The following is an 18,476-nucleotide window of genomic DNA, read 5'->3' on the forward strand; positions in this document are numbered from 1 at the left end:
TGGTCCTCTCACGCCCTCTTCCACTTTATCCCAATCACTGCCCCAGAAGAGGTCCATGTTGTCGCGCTACTACTCCAATCTCCCTCACGAAATTGAGTACTCCACCTTTCCACAGTCTTGCATGATCTTTATGGATCTCTATCCTAGGTTTTTTACCAGTAGCAGCTTTGTAATCAATGAGTTTCTTATTCATAGCCTTGCCTCTTTTTTTCTTAACAAAAACATTCATAAAAAGAAGAAAAAAAAAAGAAAAAAAGATGCCTAGTCTTTTATTATTGAACTATCCAATGCATTAAATAAATCAAAATATAATCTTATTACCAATACTTGATGTGTTCACTTCGCTAACGGCTGAAATTGGTTGTGCCCTCACTCGTCGAGTTACACCTGGCGTCATAACTATACATGCAAAACTTAAATTTGATAAAAAACAATTTATATCAAATGGCACATAATCTAAATACAATAATAAAGCACATTAAAAGTCATATATAAAAAGATTAATATAGCATTAAAATGGAGAGTTTCAATTCTTAATATATAAGCATGTACCTGACTTATTAGCACGAAATAGATCCAACAACAAAACTATCACTTAATGTAATGCAATCCAAACAACCTGTCCTAGCTAGAATATGCTTTAATGCTTAATGTGAATGCATGGCATATATATATATATAGATATAGATTACCCACATACAAAATGGATAATGAAGTTTTTCATTAACATTCAGTCAATGTCTGTATCATCATCACTGGATACAACATGCTCCTCTTCAGAACAATACTCCATTAATGTGTCATCTATTTCAACATCTTCCTCGTCAATAATGAAATTGTCATTGGTTTGATGACTTTCCATAGCGGCCACGACCACATTAGCATCAACTTCGTTTGGGTCCAAATCCTCCCTATCTAGACGTATGGGTATGAATGGTGCATTTTGAACCCCACTGCTGCTTGCTTCATGAGTTTGATCAAGTTGGACATTGTCAATATTCACCCCAACCTGCTCCTCCTGTTGATATGCTACATCACTACCTGCTTCTTCTTTCTCTGGAACATCAAACACGTTTCGAGGCTTTGTCTTCTGCACAACTTTCCAACTAACACCTAATTTGGTATCATCGACGTAAAAGACTTGACATGCTTGTGTGGCTAAGACAAACTGGTCATCTTTATACCATGTCTTGGAGCCATTAATACTAGTAAAGTGACCATCCGTTTGAATCCCCGTCCTTCTATTACCAACATCATACCAATCACATTTGAAAAGATAAACTCGATTCCCAAATAGATAACTAACCTCAAAAACATCAGTTAACACACCATAAAAGTCAATCTCTTCTCCTTGGTGTTCTCCTTTTACTTCAACACCACTATTTTGGGTTCGGAGATTTTTTTCTCGATCCTTGGTGTGAAACCTAATCCCCTTAACAATGCATCCGCTATACCGCTTTCACACGCTTATCGTGCCCACATGCCAATGAATATAATTCATCCGTCAGCTTCGTGAGGAGTTCTCACTGCGCAATACTTGCATCTATTCATAAAATTAGTACACCAAATTAGGAAAACATAATTAGCATATTATCCAAGTTTATAACCATTGTATAAAAAAGTAGCAATACGAGCTCTTACACGCTTTTTAAACCAACTAGGAAACAACATTTCTTGTCTCTCATGTAAGTTGTGTGAGCTTTGCATTTCAAGCTCATCATGTGTTGACTGCATGATGCATATCAAATATATATAAACTTAATAACTTCGAGTAGTTGATGATGATGAAAAAAAGACTTCGGTAAGCTAAATGCAATAAAACTTATTCTAAATATGTTGAAATTTCTTCGAATTATTCAACACATAGTAATGAGCCTTGGCATAGTCTTTTGGATCAAGAATGGAACTTGTATAGGCTCCTAAAGGCCGAACATTTTGTGCGAAAAACACGAAATCCAACCTTGTTGATTCTCATTACCACCATCATAGTTTCGTTTTCTTCACGATTGAACCGAAGTTTCAACTCCTTGAAGATACATGGAGCAAAACGTGAGACATTCGTGTCTACATATGCTTCAACAATTGAACCTTCGGGGCGAGCTTTATTTCGAACATATTGTTTTAGCGTGTGTAGATACCTGTTTGCATATATAACACACACATGTAATATATATATAGTAAATAAAAACTTGAACATGCTAATTTCAAATTAAATAAATTACTAACAAGAAACCCTCACCTTTCAATAGGATACATCCACCTATACTGCACTGGTCCTCCAAGTATCGCCTCACGTGGCAAGTGGATAGCCAAATGGACCATTACATCAAAGAATGCAGGAGGAAATATTTGTTCGAGCTTACAAAGTATCACCGCAATGTCCTTTTCCATTTTCTCTAATACTTCCAATTTTAAAGTCTTGCAACATAACTCTTTAAAGAACATTCTCAACTCAACCAATGCAATGGCTACATCATTGGGCACAAAACCACGTATTGCAATTGGGAGAAGTTGTTGCAAGAGCACATGACAGTCATGACTTTTCATTCCTGTTATCTTACCATCTTTAGCATTTGCACATCTAGAAATGTTAGATGCATAGCCATCGGAAACTTCACCGACTTCAGCCACTCAAAAAAAGATTTTTCTCTCAAGATGACAATGTGTAGCATCTCATGCGCATTACAAACTTATCACCTCTTGGGATTAGATGCAACTCTTTTCTTATACCCAATGCGCCAAATCTAATCGAAGCTTTTACTGAATCTTTTGTTTTGCTATCTATATCTAACAATGTCCCCACTACATTGTCATAGATGTTCTTCTCAACATGCATAACATCCAAGTTGTGTCAGAGCTTAAGAGTGTCCCAATACGGTAACTCAAAAAATATGCTTTTCTTTGTCCAATTCAACTCCATCTCAAGACGCTTTCTCTTCTTGTTAGGCTTTCCGAATTTCTGAAAAGGTTCTACATAGTTCACTGTGATAACAATTCATCCCTAGACAACTCTCAGGTGGTGGCCCCTGCTCCCCTATTTCCATCAAATAAGTGTTTGCCACGAGTTCTCCAAGGATGCCTTGGCTGCAGAAAACGACGATTGGCCATATAACACAACTTTCGCCATTCTTTAAATACATGGAAACTATATCCTTGTTACAATTAGGGCAAGCCGGTTTCCCTTCGTGGCTCCAACCGGATAAATTACCTAGTGCTTTGGAAAATCATTTATAGTCCATAACACCGCAAAGATGCAACCGAAATGTTTCCTTTGCTACTGATCATACGCCTCCACCCCATCATTCCATAACTCTTTTAGTTCATCAATCAAAGGTCGTGAATAGACATCAATATCATTCCCAGCGATGTAGGCCCCGGGATCGAGGGCACATGAAGGTGAATGGTTCTTTCATACACTTCCACGGTGGTAAATTATACGGCATAACCAAAGACCGCCACATACTATATTGGCTGCTCATATTGCCAAACGGGTTAAATCCATCGCTATGACCAAGGCTTAACATTGCGAGGATCATTGGCAAACCACTCATGTTCCTTGTCAAAATCACCCCAAGCTTTAGAATCACTGGGTGTCTAAGCACGCTCTCCTCATGCTCAAGTTTTTCTTTATGCCATCTCATATCTGCAAAAGCATTAACCCTCGACATGAATAGCCTCTTGAGCCTTGGTTTAAGTGGAAAGTAACGCAACACCTTCTCGTGGTATTTTTTAGTCTTGCCTTCAAGACTTGATACCTCGGCTCATTACATTCTCGACAATTTTGAAGATTTTCATTTTCTTTCCAAAACAACACACAATCATACTTGCATGCATGGATTGAGATATAACCAAGTCCCAAGTTACGCATTAATGCCTTCGCCAGAATGGGACTTTGGGAGTGTCTCACCTTCAAAGCAATATTGCTTTAATCAATTGGAGAATCATAGTGAATGATTTGTTACTCCAAATGATTAATTATCTTCAAATGAAGCAACTTCACGACACAATCTAACTTTGAAGATTTTACAGCCGGATACAAAGGTTGACGTGCTTCACTCAAAAAGTTCATCAAATGGATCTATATTACCTCCCCGATTCCCTATGTTCCACATTAGGCACCGATTATCAATGTGTATTGGAGCCCCGCAAATCTTCAAACATGTCATCCAGTCCATCAAACTGTACCCTTCACCAACATCATCGCCATCATCGCCACTTTGTTCCTCATAGTCTTCTCATGAAAACCCAACGGGTGTAATTTTGTCCATGCCGTAAAGGTCTAGATCGCCTTTTACCTCGCCGATGTGCTTGTAATTCCTATTTTTGCATTGTTTGCATGGACATCTAGTCCTTCCCATTCTCACTGTATGACCACGAGCAATCTTAACAAAATCTATAATTCCTTTTTATAGTCGCCTAAACCTATTCGGGCGATTGCATCCAACTCTTATCCATTTCTAGTAATCAAAGAAGAAAACATGAATCAAGTATGTTGCACCTTTTAATAAATATGGCAAAGGAAACATATCTCACCAAAGGAAAAAAAAATACTTGTACACGCCACATGGTAGAACAAAACAACACTACTAGATTAAAATGAGGAAAAATATCGCAGATCCTTTCGATCTATTATCATACTTAAGCTGGTATGAATAATTGAAACTATCAGTATAAGGACAATTTGACTTGTCGTGATCCACAATATAACTTATATTTGACTTGTTGCATCCAAATTTAATCATAAAAGATAAGAAATGTATATATCTTATTTATATAGTAGCTCTTCATGACTACTTCTCAAGCTAATCCCTAATTCCTTTTTGATACACTGGCCAAAACCTATTTGGCAATTGCATCCAACTCTTATCCATTTCCGTGTTCCCTACTACGAGATAATAATTGTACATCACAAAATAAGAAAACCCAAACATTTAAACTAACCAAGGACAGTCCATTAACAATCCAACTTCCTACACCACTATTGATAGAAATTAATTTAGGCATGCATATAAGAATATACGAACAATTACCAGAAACAATGTGTAATTTAACTTCACAAAGTGGTCTTGTATTCAAGATTGCATTCAACCAGACTTCTACTGTCCTTAAAATGCATACACATGATAGAAAGATTGAAAAGCAACCAAAATCAAAGAAAAAGGGCCAGCAATCATCAACGTAACTCGGTTCTAATACATAAGTCATCTTAGCAAACATGCACACACGTTACGGAAACCAGCAAGCACATAATTCACCCATAAGCTCATTGTATATAACTATGGCAGTTTACGAAAACCAGTTTTTTCCAATAGTTATGGCAGTTTTATTAGATTTACAATTTTTCAATCAAAATAGAAATAGTTAAATTAAATACACTACAAGAGGAAATCTCATTGTATATAACTAAACCAAGTGCCTAATAAGAGCCTCATTATGGTGGAGATGCAAGTGCAAGTGCAAATGGGGATTTAGTGACGTTATGTTCAAATTTCACTCCTTAGGTTCTTATAAGAACAAAACTGAGAGGACAAATGATCCTACAAGCAGCAAATGCTTGTAGCTGATGTTCCCATCAGCTCAAAAGAAAAAAAAAATCCATCAAGTTAATATGATACAGAATAACAAAATTACAAATACTAAAAAATGCTAGCAAGATGATTTAGAATAATAGTATAGAAGCAACTGAGGTGACGAGGATATACCTTTAGTTGAATCTAAAGATGTGTAAAGGTATGCTCTAATTCACTAGTGTTCAATATACTTTCCATCTTTTTGTATCTAACATGTGTTTCGTGTTGTGTGCATGTATTGGATTTTTGTCGCTTTCTTTATTGGTTATGTGCAATTTAATCTGCGAAGGCTTTTACTCATATATTTGACAGGGAATGCCTAGATTGGGTGAGTTATTCCAAAGACAGGGAATGCCTAGATTGGGTCTTGTTCAGTTAAGATCTCCCGTAGAGAAACTACTAATGAAATATATCAGACCTTGCCTCTAGATAATCTACAACAACTAAAAAAACACTCGAGACCTTTCTTAAATATAGCTATCAATTGTTCAAAAGTTCAATTCTAAAATATAGCTACCAATTGTTCATAACTACTAAAATTGCATTACAACAAACAAAAGTTCAATTTTAATCTAAAAAATATACAAGCTAGAGAACATGAAAAGGCTACCTAAAATAAGTTTACAGCTTCAACCTATTTTCCTTGTTGCAAGTGTTTAAGTTGAGGACCTGAACCAAGTTTTCAAACACACTCTATTACATTAAGTTGCAAAGATCGAGGAATCAACAAAATTAGCCAAAATAAAATAAGACATACAAGGTTCTCACTTGTAAACTCAAACCCAAATTCACACGCACGCCATAAACAAGGCACCACTTACAATCGCTGAAATCGTACAAACCTTAATTGACCTAAAGAAAAGTGAAGGAAAGATTCATACCATACTTTTCTACTTTCAAGAAGACTTTTTCTATTCAAGATATCCATATCCATATCCAAAAATTGACTCAATATTTTAAAAGTCGGTCATTTTTTTTTAATATCTTCTTAGCAATAGGGTCATGGTTGGAAACTAAGGTCTCCCTTCTATTTCAATATGCTCTAGCAAAAAAGAGAACCATATATAAAAGCTGACTCAAGTATGGAATGAGCCACCACTCTTCTTTCTTGATATCATAACTTTACATGTATAGTCATGCAATTTGTTCTTTAACTGATAATACCAATATTTTTACAATAGTATGGCATGGTTCATATATTGCATAACAAGAATATTAAAAGGCAACGCTATTCCCATAGAAAGATTGATATTATTGGAAGAGGAGAAAGGGTGTGAGAAATATCTGTTGTGGGAAGTAGGAAAAAGTAACAATGGAAGAAGAGAATGCTTATTGTTACTACCGTGATCAAGAGTTTGAAAATGAGGATGTACTTGATAGGCATCAGAAATCAACCCATTTCAAATGCCAAAGACATTATGAGCAGTTTTAAGCCGTTGGTGGAATGGCTATTCACGCTATTCAGACTCACGGGGAAACTCAAACTACTAACAACAACTCTTCAATGGCACCAACATTAATTTTCACCGTGACTTTGTTTGAAACGTAACATGTTGTGCCGCTCAAGGCTCAAACCGAAAGTGTTGTAGTCCACGAACTTTGACTCGAGGAAGCTCATTCAGTTATAGAATCGTTAAGGGCTCTTAAGGAGAGAGAGGGCAAGGTCGCCTGATTCTAAACACAGTTAAGACGCCATCCGGGTTATAGTATTGAGGGAGGTGGAATAGAAAATTCGCGTGAATCAAGGCCCGCCGCTGCGTCCGCCGATGATTGTCTTATGGATGTCTTGAAAAGATACCACAAGATGTTTCATCGAGACAAGTCCTCTTGATTGACTAATTGGTAATCTTGTATGTTATAGCTTCGACCTGAAAGTCGGGTACCGATAGGTGTTAGTCTATCTCTTTGAAGTTATGCAGGTTTTGATCGACCTGTTGTGCCGGTCAAGGCTCAAAACTGAGCATTGTAGTCCACGAACTTTGACTCCGGGGAAGCTCATTCAGTTATGGAATGCATTAAGGGCTCTTAAGGAGGAGAGATAGGGGCTAGGCTGCCTGATTCTAAACAGGTTAAAGGCCCATCCGGGTTGTAGTATTGAGGGAGGTGGAATAGAAAATTATGTGAATCAAGGCCCGCTGCGTCCCCGGCCCATGATTGTCTTATGGATGTCTTGAAAGGGATACCACAAGATGTTTCATCAGACAAGTCCTCTTGATTGACTAATTGGTAATCATGTATGTTATAGCTTCGACCAAGTCGGCAACGACAAGTGTTAGTCTATCTCTTTGAAGTTATGCATATATTTCACTTATGTTAAGCTTATTGACAATAGCTTTACCTTAATAGCAAGCCGGTCTATGGATCTAGGTGAACTTGGAGTTTGGAAGGAAAAAGGGGGGAAGAATTACCCAACGGGGTTTTGAGTTGACGGATCGATGTTCAAATCTCATCGACACTAAACACCAACCCAATTGAAATCTCCCCCCCTATACTATGCGTTTGGTGGCGATAGAAAATTCGGCTTTTCCGATCTTGGCTTTCGAAAGACAAGAGGGTTTGGTACACGACGAGCCGAGGGGTATAGATGGTATAGAGGAGAAGACCATAGGGACGGGACCGTAATAGGTTGGGATTTCTATCCGACTTGACACACAGATGAATCCTTATTCCATAATGAAAGAAAGTGGATCGGATCTTCGAAGTGTTGGACTAAATCCACACTCCCCACCGGTAATTTTTTCACCGCCATTACAAGATGTATCTGCAACTTCGCCCCCACTTCACCATGCTCTCAATCAGAAAAATACAGATGTCACATTTGTTAACTATGTTAACTCTAAATCCTACGCTTCTGGTCCAAATAATGGTCGTCCTTCAATCGACCCCCTGCCATTGACATCTAACAGAGCCCCAACATATCTGGAAACTAAATCCCTCTATCTAGTTTGGGATGATGAAGCCTTCTCCATGGAGGAAAATGCAGAGCATTTGACATGCATGTCAAACAAGAAGAAGCTTGTCATTGAAAGTATGGGGTGGGTGAAACTAGCCAGATGATTGTCCCTGATGCAGCAGATAGAAGGATATTGGTGTAGGCCTATTTTGGGTTCCCGCGGATATGTAGGTTGTAAATTTTATGGACTGAGTCACTGAGATACAGGGAGCAAAAAGCCATATACGAGTAACTATATTTAACTGCAAGGTGACATTGTATTTGAGGAAGGTCACAATATTGTTGTTGTATCTTTATGAATGCTATAACTGAACCAAGAGTAAAAATGGACGACTAAAGGTCGTCGCAGAACTTTTACGTAAGATTGATATTGGAATAGAATACACGCTAAAATTCATTCAAATTGAAATATAAAGATTTGTTCTTTATATCACAAATCAAAAACAAAAACAAAATAAAAGCAAAGAAATATATCTTACCCACTGTAGAGAACCCCAATTCGAGCAGTTCTACCTGGCTCCACAAATCACTGCAAAGAACACCAAAAATTCCACTTTAAAGCTAAAACAATCAATCAAGACAAGAAAAAAAACAAAAAAAAAAAAAAAACGATTTCAACTAGGGCAAGGAACAAAAAAACGAAGTTTTTGATTTTGTTATCGCTTCAATTCTTTTCACCTCAGTAAAGTCAGAAACGGTGGATGTTGAGGGTGGAGGAGAGATAAGCTTTGAAGATGTGGAGAGAAAAAGGATGAGTTTTGGAGATATGATGGAGGAAAGAAGTTTCGGTTTAGATGGAGAGATCGAAGAGACGACAATCTAGGGTTTTAATAGGTTTTGTTTTTACGGTATTTCTAATTTGTTATGATTTGGATTTTGGAGCGGGAACGTTAACATGAATGAAAACTATAGCGCGAATAATATTAATTTGCAGCCAAAAACGAATATATCGCCCCAAACCAGAGCCCATTGGCCAAAGTTCAAAATATTGACGATATATCCGATATATCGCCGATATATATCGGTATTTTGGTACACCGATATCGATATTTCCGACATATATCCACCGAATATAATACCCTTTTTTCCGATATATATCAAAAATTCCGATATAAAAGTTTATATCGCCGATATAATCGATATATCCGATATTTACGATATATATCGGAAATTCCGATATAAAAGTTTATATCGCCGATATAATCGATATATCCGATATTTATGATATATATCGTTTGACTTTTTGACCATTTTTTAATATAAATCCGATATTTCCAATATATTTCCGATATTATATTTCCGATATATCCGATATTTCCGATATTTTAAATAGTTTAGACTGATCACCAAAAAAATGGATATATCCGATATATATCGGTTTTTGGGTACACCGATATATTCATCGATATCGATATTTTGAACCTTGCCATTGGCAACATCGAAATCGTCACAACAAGCGCATACACATAGTCTATCCCGGAATTACCAGTGACGGCAAAGGGTTGCAATAGATATTTAATCTATAGCAAAGACCACACTCGCCAAAAATAAACATTATCAATTTAATTATTTATTGTAAATTTAAGCAAACACTTTTGCAACGCTAAACTTCTAGGTATTTCCCAAAATGAAAATTCTATTAAGACGGATGACCTTTAGCAACGCTACACGATGTTGTAAAAGATGACTTATTGCAACAAATTTTAGGCGTGGCAAAAGAGTGCGTTGCAACAGACCTCTTTTGTTGTAGTGCAGAAAACAGAAGACGAGTATAGAGAGACAGACTACAAAAGGTCATTGTCATGTTCAACTTAACAAAAGATTGAGCTGCTAAGTCATCAACCCTTAAAGGATGCACAAAGGATTGATGTCATGGTTAATCTGGAACAACTGAGCAAGCTGAGTTTTGGGTCTAGCTAGGAGCCTAGGACTAATAGGGGGTAGGGCTGGAAATGGAGCGGGTTCGGGTCGGATTTTCACTCAAAACTCTTTACCATATTTGGATCCATCCGGATTCGGGTCGGATTTCGGATATCTATATCCATTAAAAAAACCAAAAAATACACTATTTTAATGATTTTCATATATAAATGTAAGATATAATTTAATTTTTAGGCATCAAAATATAAATCTTGTTAAAAAGATTCAGGTTTTCGGATATTCAAGTCGGATTCTAATCACAATCATAGAAACCATACCCGTTCAAATGGATTCGGATATGGTTGAATTCGATTCGCATCCCGTACCATTTCCAGCCCTTGTAGTGGGTGCTCTGATTATAATCAATACTTGCCTGCATATCATCCGAAATATCGTTAATATCGGCCCCGTGATTTGAAATATCGGTCGATTTAATTCTATATATAAAAACCACACTGAAATTTAAGATGAAATTTGCAAAACCTCAAATTCGAAAAATAATCTCAAACCCAACAAAAACAACAATAAATTTACCAATCCTAGAACAGGGAGTGACTCTTAAGGACAAAAATGCTGAAAAAGTAACTCTCAAGAACACCTTTTTATTTTTGTAACGCACAAGGACCGGGTAGATAAAAGGTCAAGTATACCCTTGACGCGAAATAAAAAACGGATCGGGTAGATGAAATGTCAAGTATACCCCTGACGCAAAATAATTAACGTTCCGGCCCAGACGAAACGACCCGGTGTATTTAGTATGAACATTCAATATTCATAGTGAACATTCAATGTTCATAGTCCTTTGGAAACATTCAATGTTCATAGTGAACATTCAATGTTTATAATCCTTGGGTATGAACATTCAATGTTCATAGTCTTTTGGATATGAACATTTGATGTTCATAGTCCTTGGTCCTTTAGGTATGAAAATTGATTGGGTATGAACATTGATTGGGTATAAACATTGAATGTTCATACATCAATATATTGTAAAAGGTACATTCACCTATTTGGATATGAACAATCATTGTTCATACACCAGCAGAAGTTATGCACACTCATTGTTCATAGTAAAATGACAAAAAGGGTAAAATTGGAAAATATTTATTTTAAATCTGGGCCATTTGTTCTGGAGGGTTATTTTCACAGAAGGGTATAATTGGCATTTAAAAAAATGTAATAAGGCGGAGCCAACTTATTTTGTCCTTGAGAGTTACTAATTTTGAAATAGTGGGTTCGTAAGTTAGTTTTCCCCAAAATTTGTCTTACTCACAAAAACCGCCGTGTCCTCTAGACTTCATTTTCCTCAGAATTTGGCCTTGGGACCAATTTCTTGATCCTAGAAACCCACTTTAAAAAAATGCCAAACGTTAAAACAATTCAAACAAATCCATTCACAAATGATCATTTCAGGTTACATCCACGATACTTTCGCCGCAAGTCGCTTACTTAAACACTCAACTGACTCTCATTTCGTTAACTTAAACTACTCACATTGCATTCTTGACTCCATTCAAAAACCAAATGGGTTTGTTTATAATACAATAATGAGAGCTTATTTGCAAAGCCATTTTGGTGCAATGACTATTTTGTTGTATAAATTATTGTTGTATATTGCGTCGAATTCGATGGTTGTTTTGTTTGGGAAGGTGGGGCGTGTAAGTGATGCTAGGAAGTTGTTTGATGGTTTGGTGGGGAGGGATATGGTGAGGTGGACTGCGATGTTATCTTGTTATGAGCAGAATGAGATGTTTCATGACGCGCCGGAGATATTTGGGCAGATGAGAGTTGAGGGAGTTGGAATGGATGTGGTGGTGGTGGTGGTGGTTAGTGTACTTTCAGCTTGTGCAAACTTGTTGGCTATGAAGGAAGGGGAGTTGATTCATGGGCTTAGTGTGAGAATTGGAATTGAGTCGTATGTTAATCTTCATAATGCACTGATTCACATGTATTCGAGATGTGGAAATATAAGAGCAGCGAGGAGTTTGTTTGATGCAAGCCATCTACTAGATCAAATATCTTGGAATTCCATGATCTCGGGATATTTGAACTGTGGATCTATTGAAGAGGCTAGGAATTTATTTAACTCCATGCCCACCAAGGATATTGTCTCGTGGAGTGCCATGATATCGGGTTATGCCCAGCATGACCACTTCTCAGAGACTTTGGTATTGTTCCATGAGATGCAGCTTCAAGGAATTAGGCCTGATGAGACAACACTGGTTAGTGTGATCTCAGCCTGCACCCACTTAGCAGCTTTAGAGCAAGGCAAATGGATTCACACATATATAAAGAAGAGTAACCTAAAGATTAATACCATTCTAGGCACGACTCTTATTGACATGTACATGAAATGCGGATGTGTAGAAAATGCATTGGAGATTTTCCAGGGTATGGAAGACAAGGGAGTCTCTTCTTGGAATGCAGTCATTTTGGGATTAGCTGTGAATGGATTGGTTGAAGAGTCTCTAGACAAGTTCTCTGAGATGAAGAGGTGTGGTGTAGCACCTAACTGATGAGGGCCGGCGTTTATTCGAGGCCATGGTCCAGGTACACAAGTTAGAGCCAAATGTTAAGCATTATGGTTGCATGGTTGATCTTCTTGGACGTGCAGGCTTACTCAAAGAAGCAGAGGAACTCATAGAAAGTATGCCTATACCACCAGATGTGGCCACCTGGGGAGCCTTGCTTGGGGCTTGTAAGAAACACGGAAACACCAAAATGGCGGAGAGGGTTGGGAAGAAACTTATTGAGGTTCATGGTGTGATGCAAAAGTTTGACTAGGTTTCTCAAGCATTTGATGACATCTTCAAAATACTGTGTGTTCTATATATTGTTATGACTTTGTGCAAGTTGGATGATCGCCATTGATTGCCTCGGTGATGCTTACCTTTTCCTTGCTTTGTGGCAGTGATATCATCAGATGTTAACAGCAACAACAAATTTCATACAAATTATGCATATCCTTCACTTGAGTTTAGAGATGTGAGTTCCTTAGAGAACGTCTTTGGAAGATTGTAAGTGTGTCTCAAGGGCAGAAATTAAAGGCTCAACTTTATAAGCTGCTTATTATTCTCTTCCATGGAAACGTTGAGCCACTTTGCAAACAGCTATCTTACAAGTCCTGGTTTCTCCCCTGGTAAAGCAGACGCAATGTCCATGGAGTATTATATACTTCATTCTGTCAGAACATGTACGTTAGCAGATTATCATATTGGAGATCTTGTCATACCTGGGAGTGCACAGCTATGGAGATGCAACTCCTCATACAGATTTAACTGAAAGCTCTATATATGATATATCCATTATCTGCACAAGTTCTCTCAGTCAGAGTCATATTGGAGACTAGTGAAAGGTAAATCCATTTATCTTTTATGGATTAGAATATGGTGTTCCATTGGCTTGTCCTTTACTCATTGAAAGAACTTGTATATGTGACTTATGTACACCTCACAGCACACCATGTGCCGTCTTCTACCTATACCAATATTTAGACCCCTGTCATGGTCTCTTAACAATTTCTAGATCCAGATTGATGAAATAGTTATTTGATGAGAGGAATCAGTTTTTAACTTTGTAAATTTGTATGCATGTTTTACTGAAGTATTACACTTCAGTGCTTGGGAAGCTTTTGGTCTTGCAACTATCTCTCACTTCTGGGGCTAATCTCAATTTGTATAAAAAAGACGTCAGAGCCCTGTAAAGTATTCTGTGATGCATCTTGATTCTTGAACAATAAAAACTGCCATTGCATCCCTGCATAAAACATTGTTTTACCACTACTGCTTTATTGAGTATGCCATCGTTTACCTACTGTATGATTAATTTTTGCGTGCCTGCAGATTGTGACCAAAAGTTTGAAACACAATCAGGAAGCTAAGAAAGAGCCTCAGGAGTTCGAAAACGTTAGTGGGCCTCTTTTTGTAAAGCTTGAGTAAATGGTTAAAGGAGAACGTGATCGAATTGATGTTCTCCGTCCTGCTAACCTGTATCAAGTCAGAAGCAAATATGAGTACCCGACTGGTAAATACTCTGTTCAGATTTCAGAACTCTTGCATAGTCTTGTCTATAACGTGGCCAGAGTTTACTGCAAAAGCGTGCTTTGTAGCAAGCATGTCCATATTTTATAAACCTACTTGAACTCTGGAAGTTTTCATTTCAAATCTGGGACATGCCTCATTCACATGGAAGCAATGTAGCATGGGTATATAATTTCATATTTTGGTTTTGGTTACCAGGTATACATACAGCCACCTGATGCAAGTTTCTCTATTGAAATTTGAAACCATTTTATCGATTTATTATTGATTGGGACGTTTGGTCGGGTCAGGTAAGAGTAGGGGTGTCAATGGGTATCCGTTTTACCGGAACCGGAACCGGAACCGTGAAAAAAAAAATCATGATTAAGGTTCCTATTTTTAAGAAGCATTTAGAAATGGGTACTAAAAAGAACCGGACCATTTAGAACCAGAACCGAGTGGTTTTTTTATTAAAGCTGTGCAGAAGCCCCCAAATCAATGGGCTATACTGGTCCATTCAGTGGATGACCTAATTACCGGCCACAGTTATCTACTAAAAAACACCATTTTTGTTTTGACTTTGACATCTAGAAGTCAATCTGTTTGCTGTTCCAACAGCTTATTGCTCCCTCCTACGTTTTATCTCACAGCAAACTTGTGGGATTGCAGAAGATTAGTGCATAATTTGTATATAGTTGCGTGCAGTGATCTGGATAAATGGATTTTATTATAGATAACAATTCTTACTGCAAATTACACTCTTAATTTTTTTATTTGCCATCTGAAGTTAGGTTGTCTATAGGTTTCTATTTCATATACTTGGTAGACTCTGGTTTATATGACTTGTCTGTACAGTGCAGCTGATCCTGGAGCAGTGGCAACAAACCTCATGCGAGAATTGTCCTCACATCTTTCGGTTCTGGCTTTTACAGTTTTGAAAGTATTGGGCCTTCTACAGTCTCCTGAAGATAAGGTCAACTCAATTATTGATGCAGATCTTGCTCCTCCAGTAAGTTTGGTTTTCTTTGTGCACCGAGTCATTACTCAATGTCAGATTAAGAGACGTATATATAAAAGTAATGTGGCCATATATTTACCACTATAAACAGAGTCGCCATTTAAGATGTCCTCAGCCATCTGATGACACTGTTTAGTTTGCCTGCTTGATTATGGTGTGATTTGAGAGATGTGCAAGCTAGATTCTTCTGCGTGGGCTTGGCATCCAGATCACATCATTAAAAGGACCGTGAAGTCACATTTCATTTTGATATACCACAATTTGAACTTTTGTAGATACCATTTTGTATAAGCTTTTAATCTTGTGCACAAAGACTAATTTAGGGGGCTGATTGGAGAGTACTTCTTTGGCGGAAGAGGAAGGACAAATGGACAATAACTTCTTCCATACTTTCTTATGACGCCTAAACTCGCTGGAAAGTTATGGAGTAGTTCTTGCAACGCCCAACTTTTGCATAATTTCAGTTGTAAAACCAGGTATTAGCAAAGGAACTCTCCTGTGTATGTGGTTACTTGTGTAGATGTTGAAAATGAAAGGTAACTAATGCTATGCTGTGCATACAAACGTCTTTTGTACTAGTTTATTTAATCAATACAATTACCTTACAGCAAAAAAAAACACAGAAAAAGAAAAGAAAAACTAAAATGTTCTGCTGTATTAGTTATACAAGATAGTGTGAAGACACTTCATATGGAAGTAGTTACCCATGCCAAGAAATCACTGCAAATGCTTATGCACGCAACCTAAAGAACTGAGTCCAATTGGTTTTCCCAAATACTTTGCTTGGCGTGGGAAATGGGCGTTGGAAGAGTGTTTTTTCCCCCTCTCGGCAGTGTTTATTAGTTTTTCAGTTGAACGTGAATCTGAGGCAGTGAAAGAAGAATGCATTAGCTAGAATATGGAGTTCTTAGGGAAAATAGGTATGTATTAGTAGACGCTAAACAGACCAGTTTCATCTCAGAGACTGGAGAGTGCTGAGTGTTTGAACGCATTTTTGAGTCTCATCTCTCTCACTGCTCAACAATCTCTAAATTTATTTAATTCTTTCTTATAATTATTTATTTTATCGGTTATACAGTTATACTACATGGATAGCCTTTAATCAGTTTAATACTTTAATGAATGAAAAACACATATCACTCAAAGCCTCAAGGGAGTAAAACTGTGATGTCTAGGAACAATTCATGTTGATTTGTTCTTAGATCACTCTGATTTATGATGGTGATAGAAGATGAATGGAGGAAATGTAAATTGAATGAGAAGATTGATTTTGGGAATTGAATCTTACTATTATATTGAGTAAGGAAAACAGTTACACTCTCGCGAACTAGCTCTCGATACTCGCTCAACAATTTTAGAAAATGAAAGTGGCAAATGAATATCCGGTCCTGTTTCCTTACTGATTCTCTGTTTATATAGTGTCACCATCTCCAATCATTGATCAACATGTGTCTTTTTTATCCTCTCTTTATATAGTGTCACCATCTCTAATCATTGATCAACATATGTCCATTGTCTCTTTTTGAAATAACAATGAAATATAGTGAGATATTAATTTTTATGTCAATATCTCAAATTTTGAAATATCAAATAAAATATCAAGAGACACGATATTTGCCCACTACAAAAACAACAATGAGAATTTTTTATCTCAATGACCACCAAAATGCGAATACATGACTACTTTCAGGAATATTAGGATGTCTCCTGGCTATTAAAATCTCGTAACCGTCTACAGTAGTATTTCCTTTTATTCCCAATCTCTTCCAAAGACACTACAAAAGTTAACTAGTATACTGCTGGAAGTGGGGTGAGCAAAGCAATGGAGAAGACGAAGGTTGTGGGGGAAAACAGAATTGGAGAAGAAGAGAAAGGTTGTGGGGCAAAATGAAATTGGAGAAATGGTGAGGGGTGCGAGTGAAAGAAAGTGAAAAGAAGGTGGGGTCAAACGTCCAACTATTTCCATGTCTTCAAGTGGTCTTTATGTTTTTGGCCCCCCTAGGCCCTAACCCAAGAACTCGCTTCGCTCGTGGATTAATAAGACTAACGTGTCCATGAGAGACGGAAGAAAGCTCATATGTTCATTCACATTATACATGCATTTCCACCCGTACAACAGACATAATAGTAGGAGTATTCAGGAGACCTTGCTAATATATCTACTAAGGGCATCATCAATGCAGGCCTTTAAAACCCAGGGCCACGTCAGCATTTTGGAGGGCAATAAAGAGGAGCTAAAAAATCTATATCGATGGTTTCAATTACACTTTGGGCTTCAAGTCCTTTATAAATATCTATAGAAATAAAGACATTTATCCAGGTTAAATTGGAGGCCCATTTAGAGGCTGCGTTGGAAACAATTTTTTACTAAGTTATATTAAATTTGGAGATAGAGGCTCATATCTAGGCCCCATTGGTGATGCCCTAAATAAGACAACACTAACAAGAATACTTTAACTACCAAATTTTTTTACAAACTATTGTCCAATAGCAAAATAATAATATAATTGTATATACAAAGTGGGTGAGGGAATGCAGATCTAAAACAAAATAGAAACTTGAAGAGTAAAGTAGCTATGAAAAGTGTTTTTGTGCTAGATCTAGAAAGAAGATGTAAACAGAAACCAAGAAAAAGTAAAATACAAAAGAAGATACTATATTAGTTGTAGAGGAGATTGGGGGAAGGGGAAGAGGAGGTGCTCGCCCGCAGGAGAGACATGGTCATAGACTCTAAAATCTAAATAATTGAATGCTTATTAGTTTATACAAAAATTTAGGCCCAAACACATAAATTGACCAAGAATTTCAGTTTTAGGTAGAGGTGCATATGGATACTCAAAAATCCGAATCCAATTCATATTTGTATTCGAAAAATAGGATATTATCCGAAAATTTCAAATATTGGATTCGGATTCAGATAAATTTTTCTATCCGAACAGGTTTCGGATTCTGCGATTTCTTATAATATAAAATACAATATTTTGTTCTTATATAAC

General features: G+C 37.1%; 1 protein-coding gene and 1 pseudogene across 3 annotated transcripts; both read left to right on the forward strand.

Annotated features, from left to right (window-relative positions):
* The first annotated feature begins 11,767 nt into the window (after positions 1 to 11,767).
* On the forward strand, positions 11,768 to 13,550 carry LOC147496654 (pentatricopeptide repeat-containing protein At2g22410, mitochondrial pseudogene; annotated as a pseudogene). The gene has a single exon (XR_015194845.1). The product of XR_015194845.1 is annotated as a pentatricopeptide repeat-containing protein At2g22410, mitochondrial pseudogene (transcript).
* A 108-nt stretch (positions 13,551 to 13,658) lies between these two features.
* LOC147496655 (uncharacterized) lies at positions 13,659 to 16,038 on the forward strand. Of its 2 annotated transcripts, none has more exons than XM_086559595.1 (4): positions 13,659 to 13,798; positions 14,286 to 14,466; positions 15,323 to 15,471; positions 15,794 to 16,038. In XM_086559595.1, exons 2-4 carry the CDS (start codon positions 14,382 to 14,384, stop codon positions 15,809 to 15,811), a joined length of 252 nt encoding a protein of 83 aa, XP_086415721.1. In that variant the 5' UTR covers positions 13,659 to 13,798; positions 14,286 to 14,381; the 3' UTR covers positions 15,812 to 16,038. The 2 variants fall into 2 exon arrangements, with proteins under 2 accessions (XP_086415721.1, XP_086415720.1); XM_086559594.1 differs by having other exon boundaries at positions 15,804 to 16,038.
* Positions 16,039 to 18,476: the final 2,438 nt, after the last annotated feature.

This window comes from Coptis chinensis, chromosome 5, assembly GCF_015680905.1.
Source record: "Coptis chinensis isolate HL-2020 chromosome 5, ASM1568090v1, whole genome shotgun sequence".
Classification (NCBI taxonomy): Eukaryota; Viridiplantae; Streptophyta; class Magnoliopsida; order Ranunculales; family Ranunculaceae; genus Coptis; species Coptis chinensis.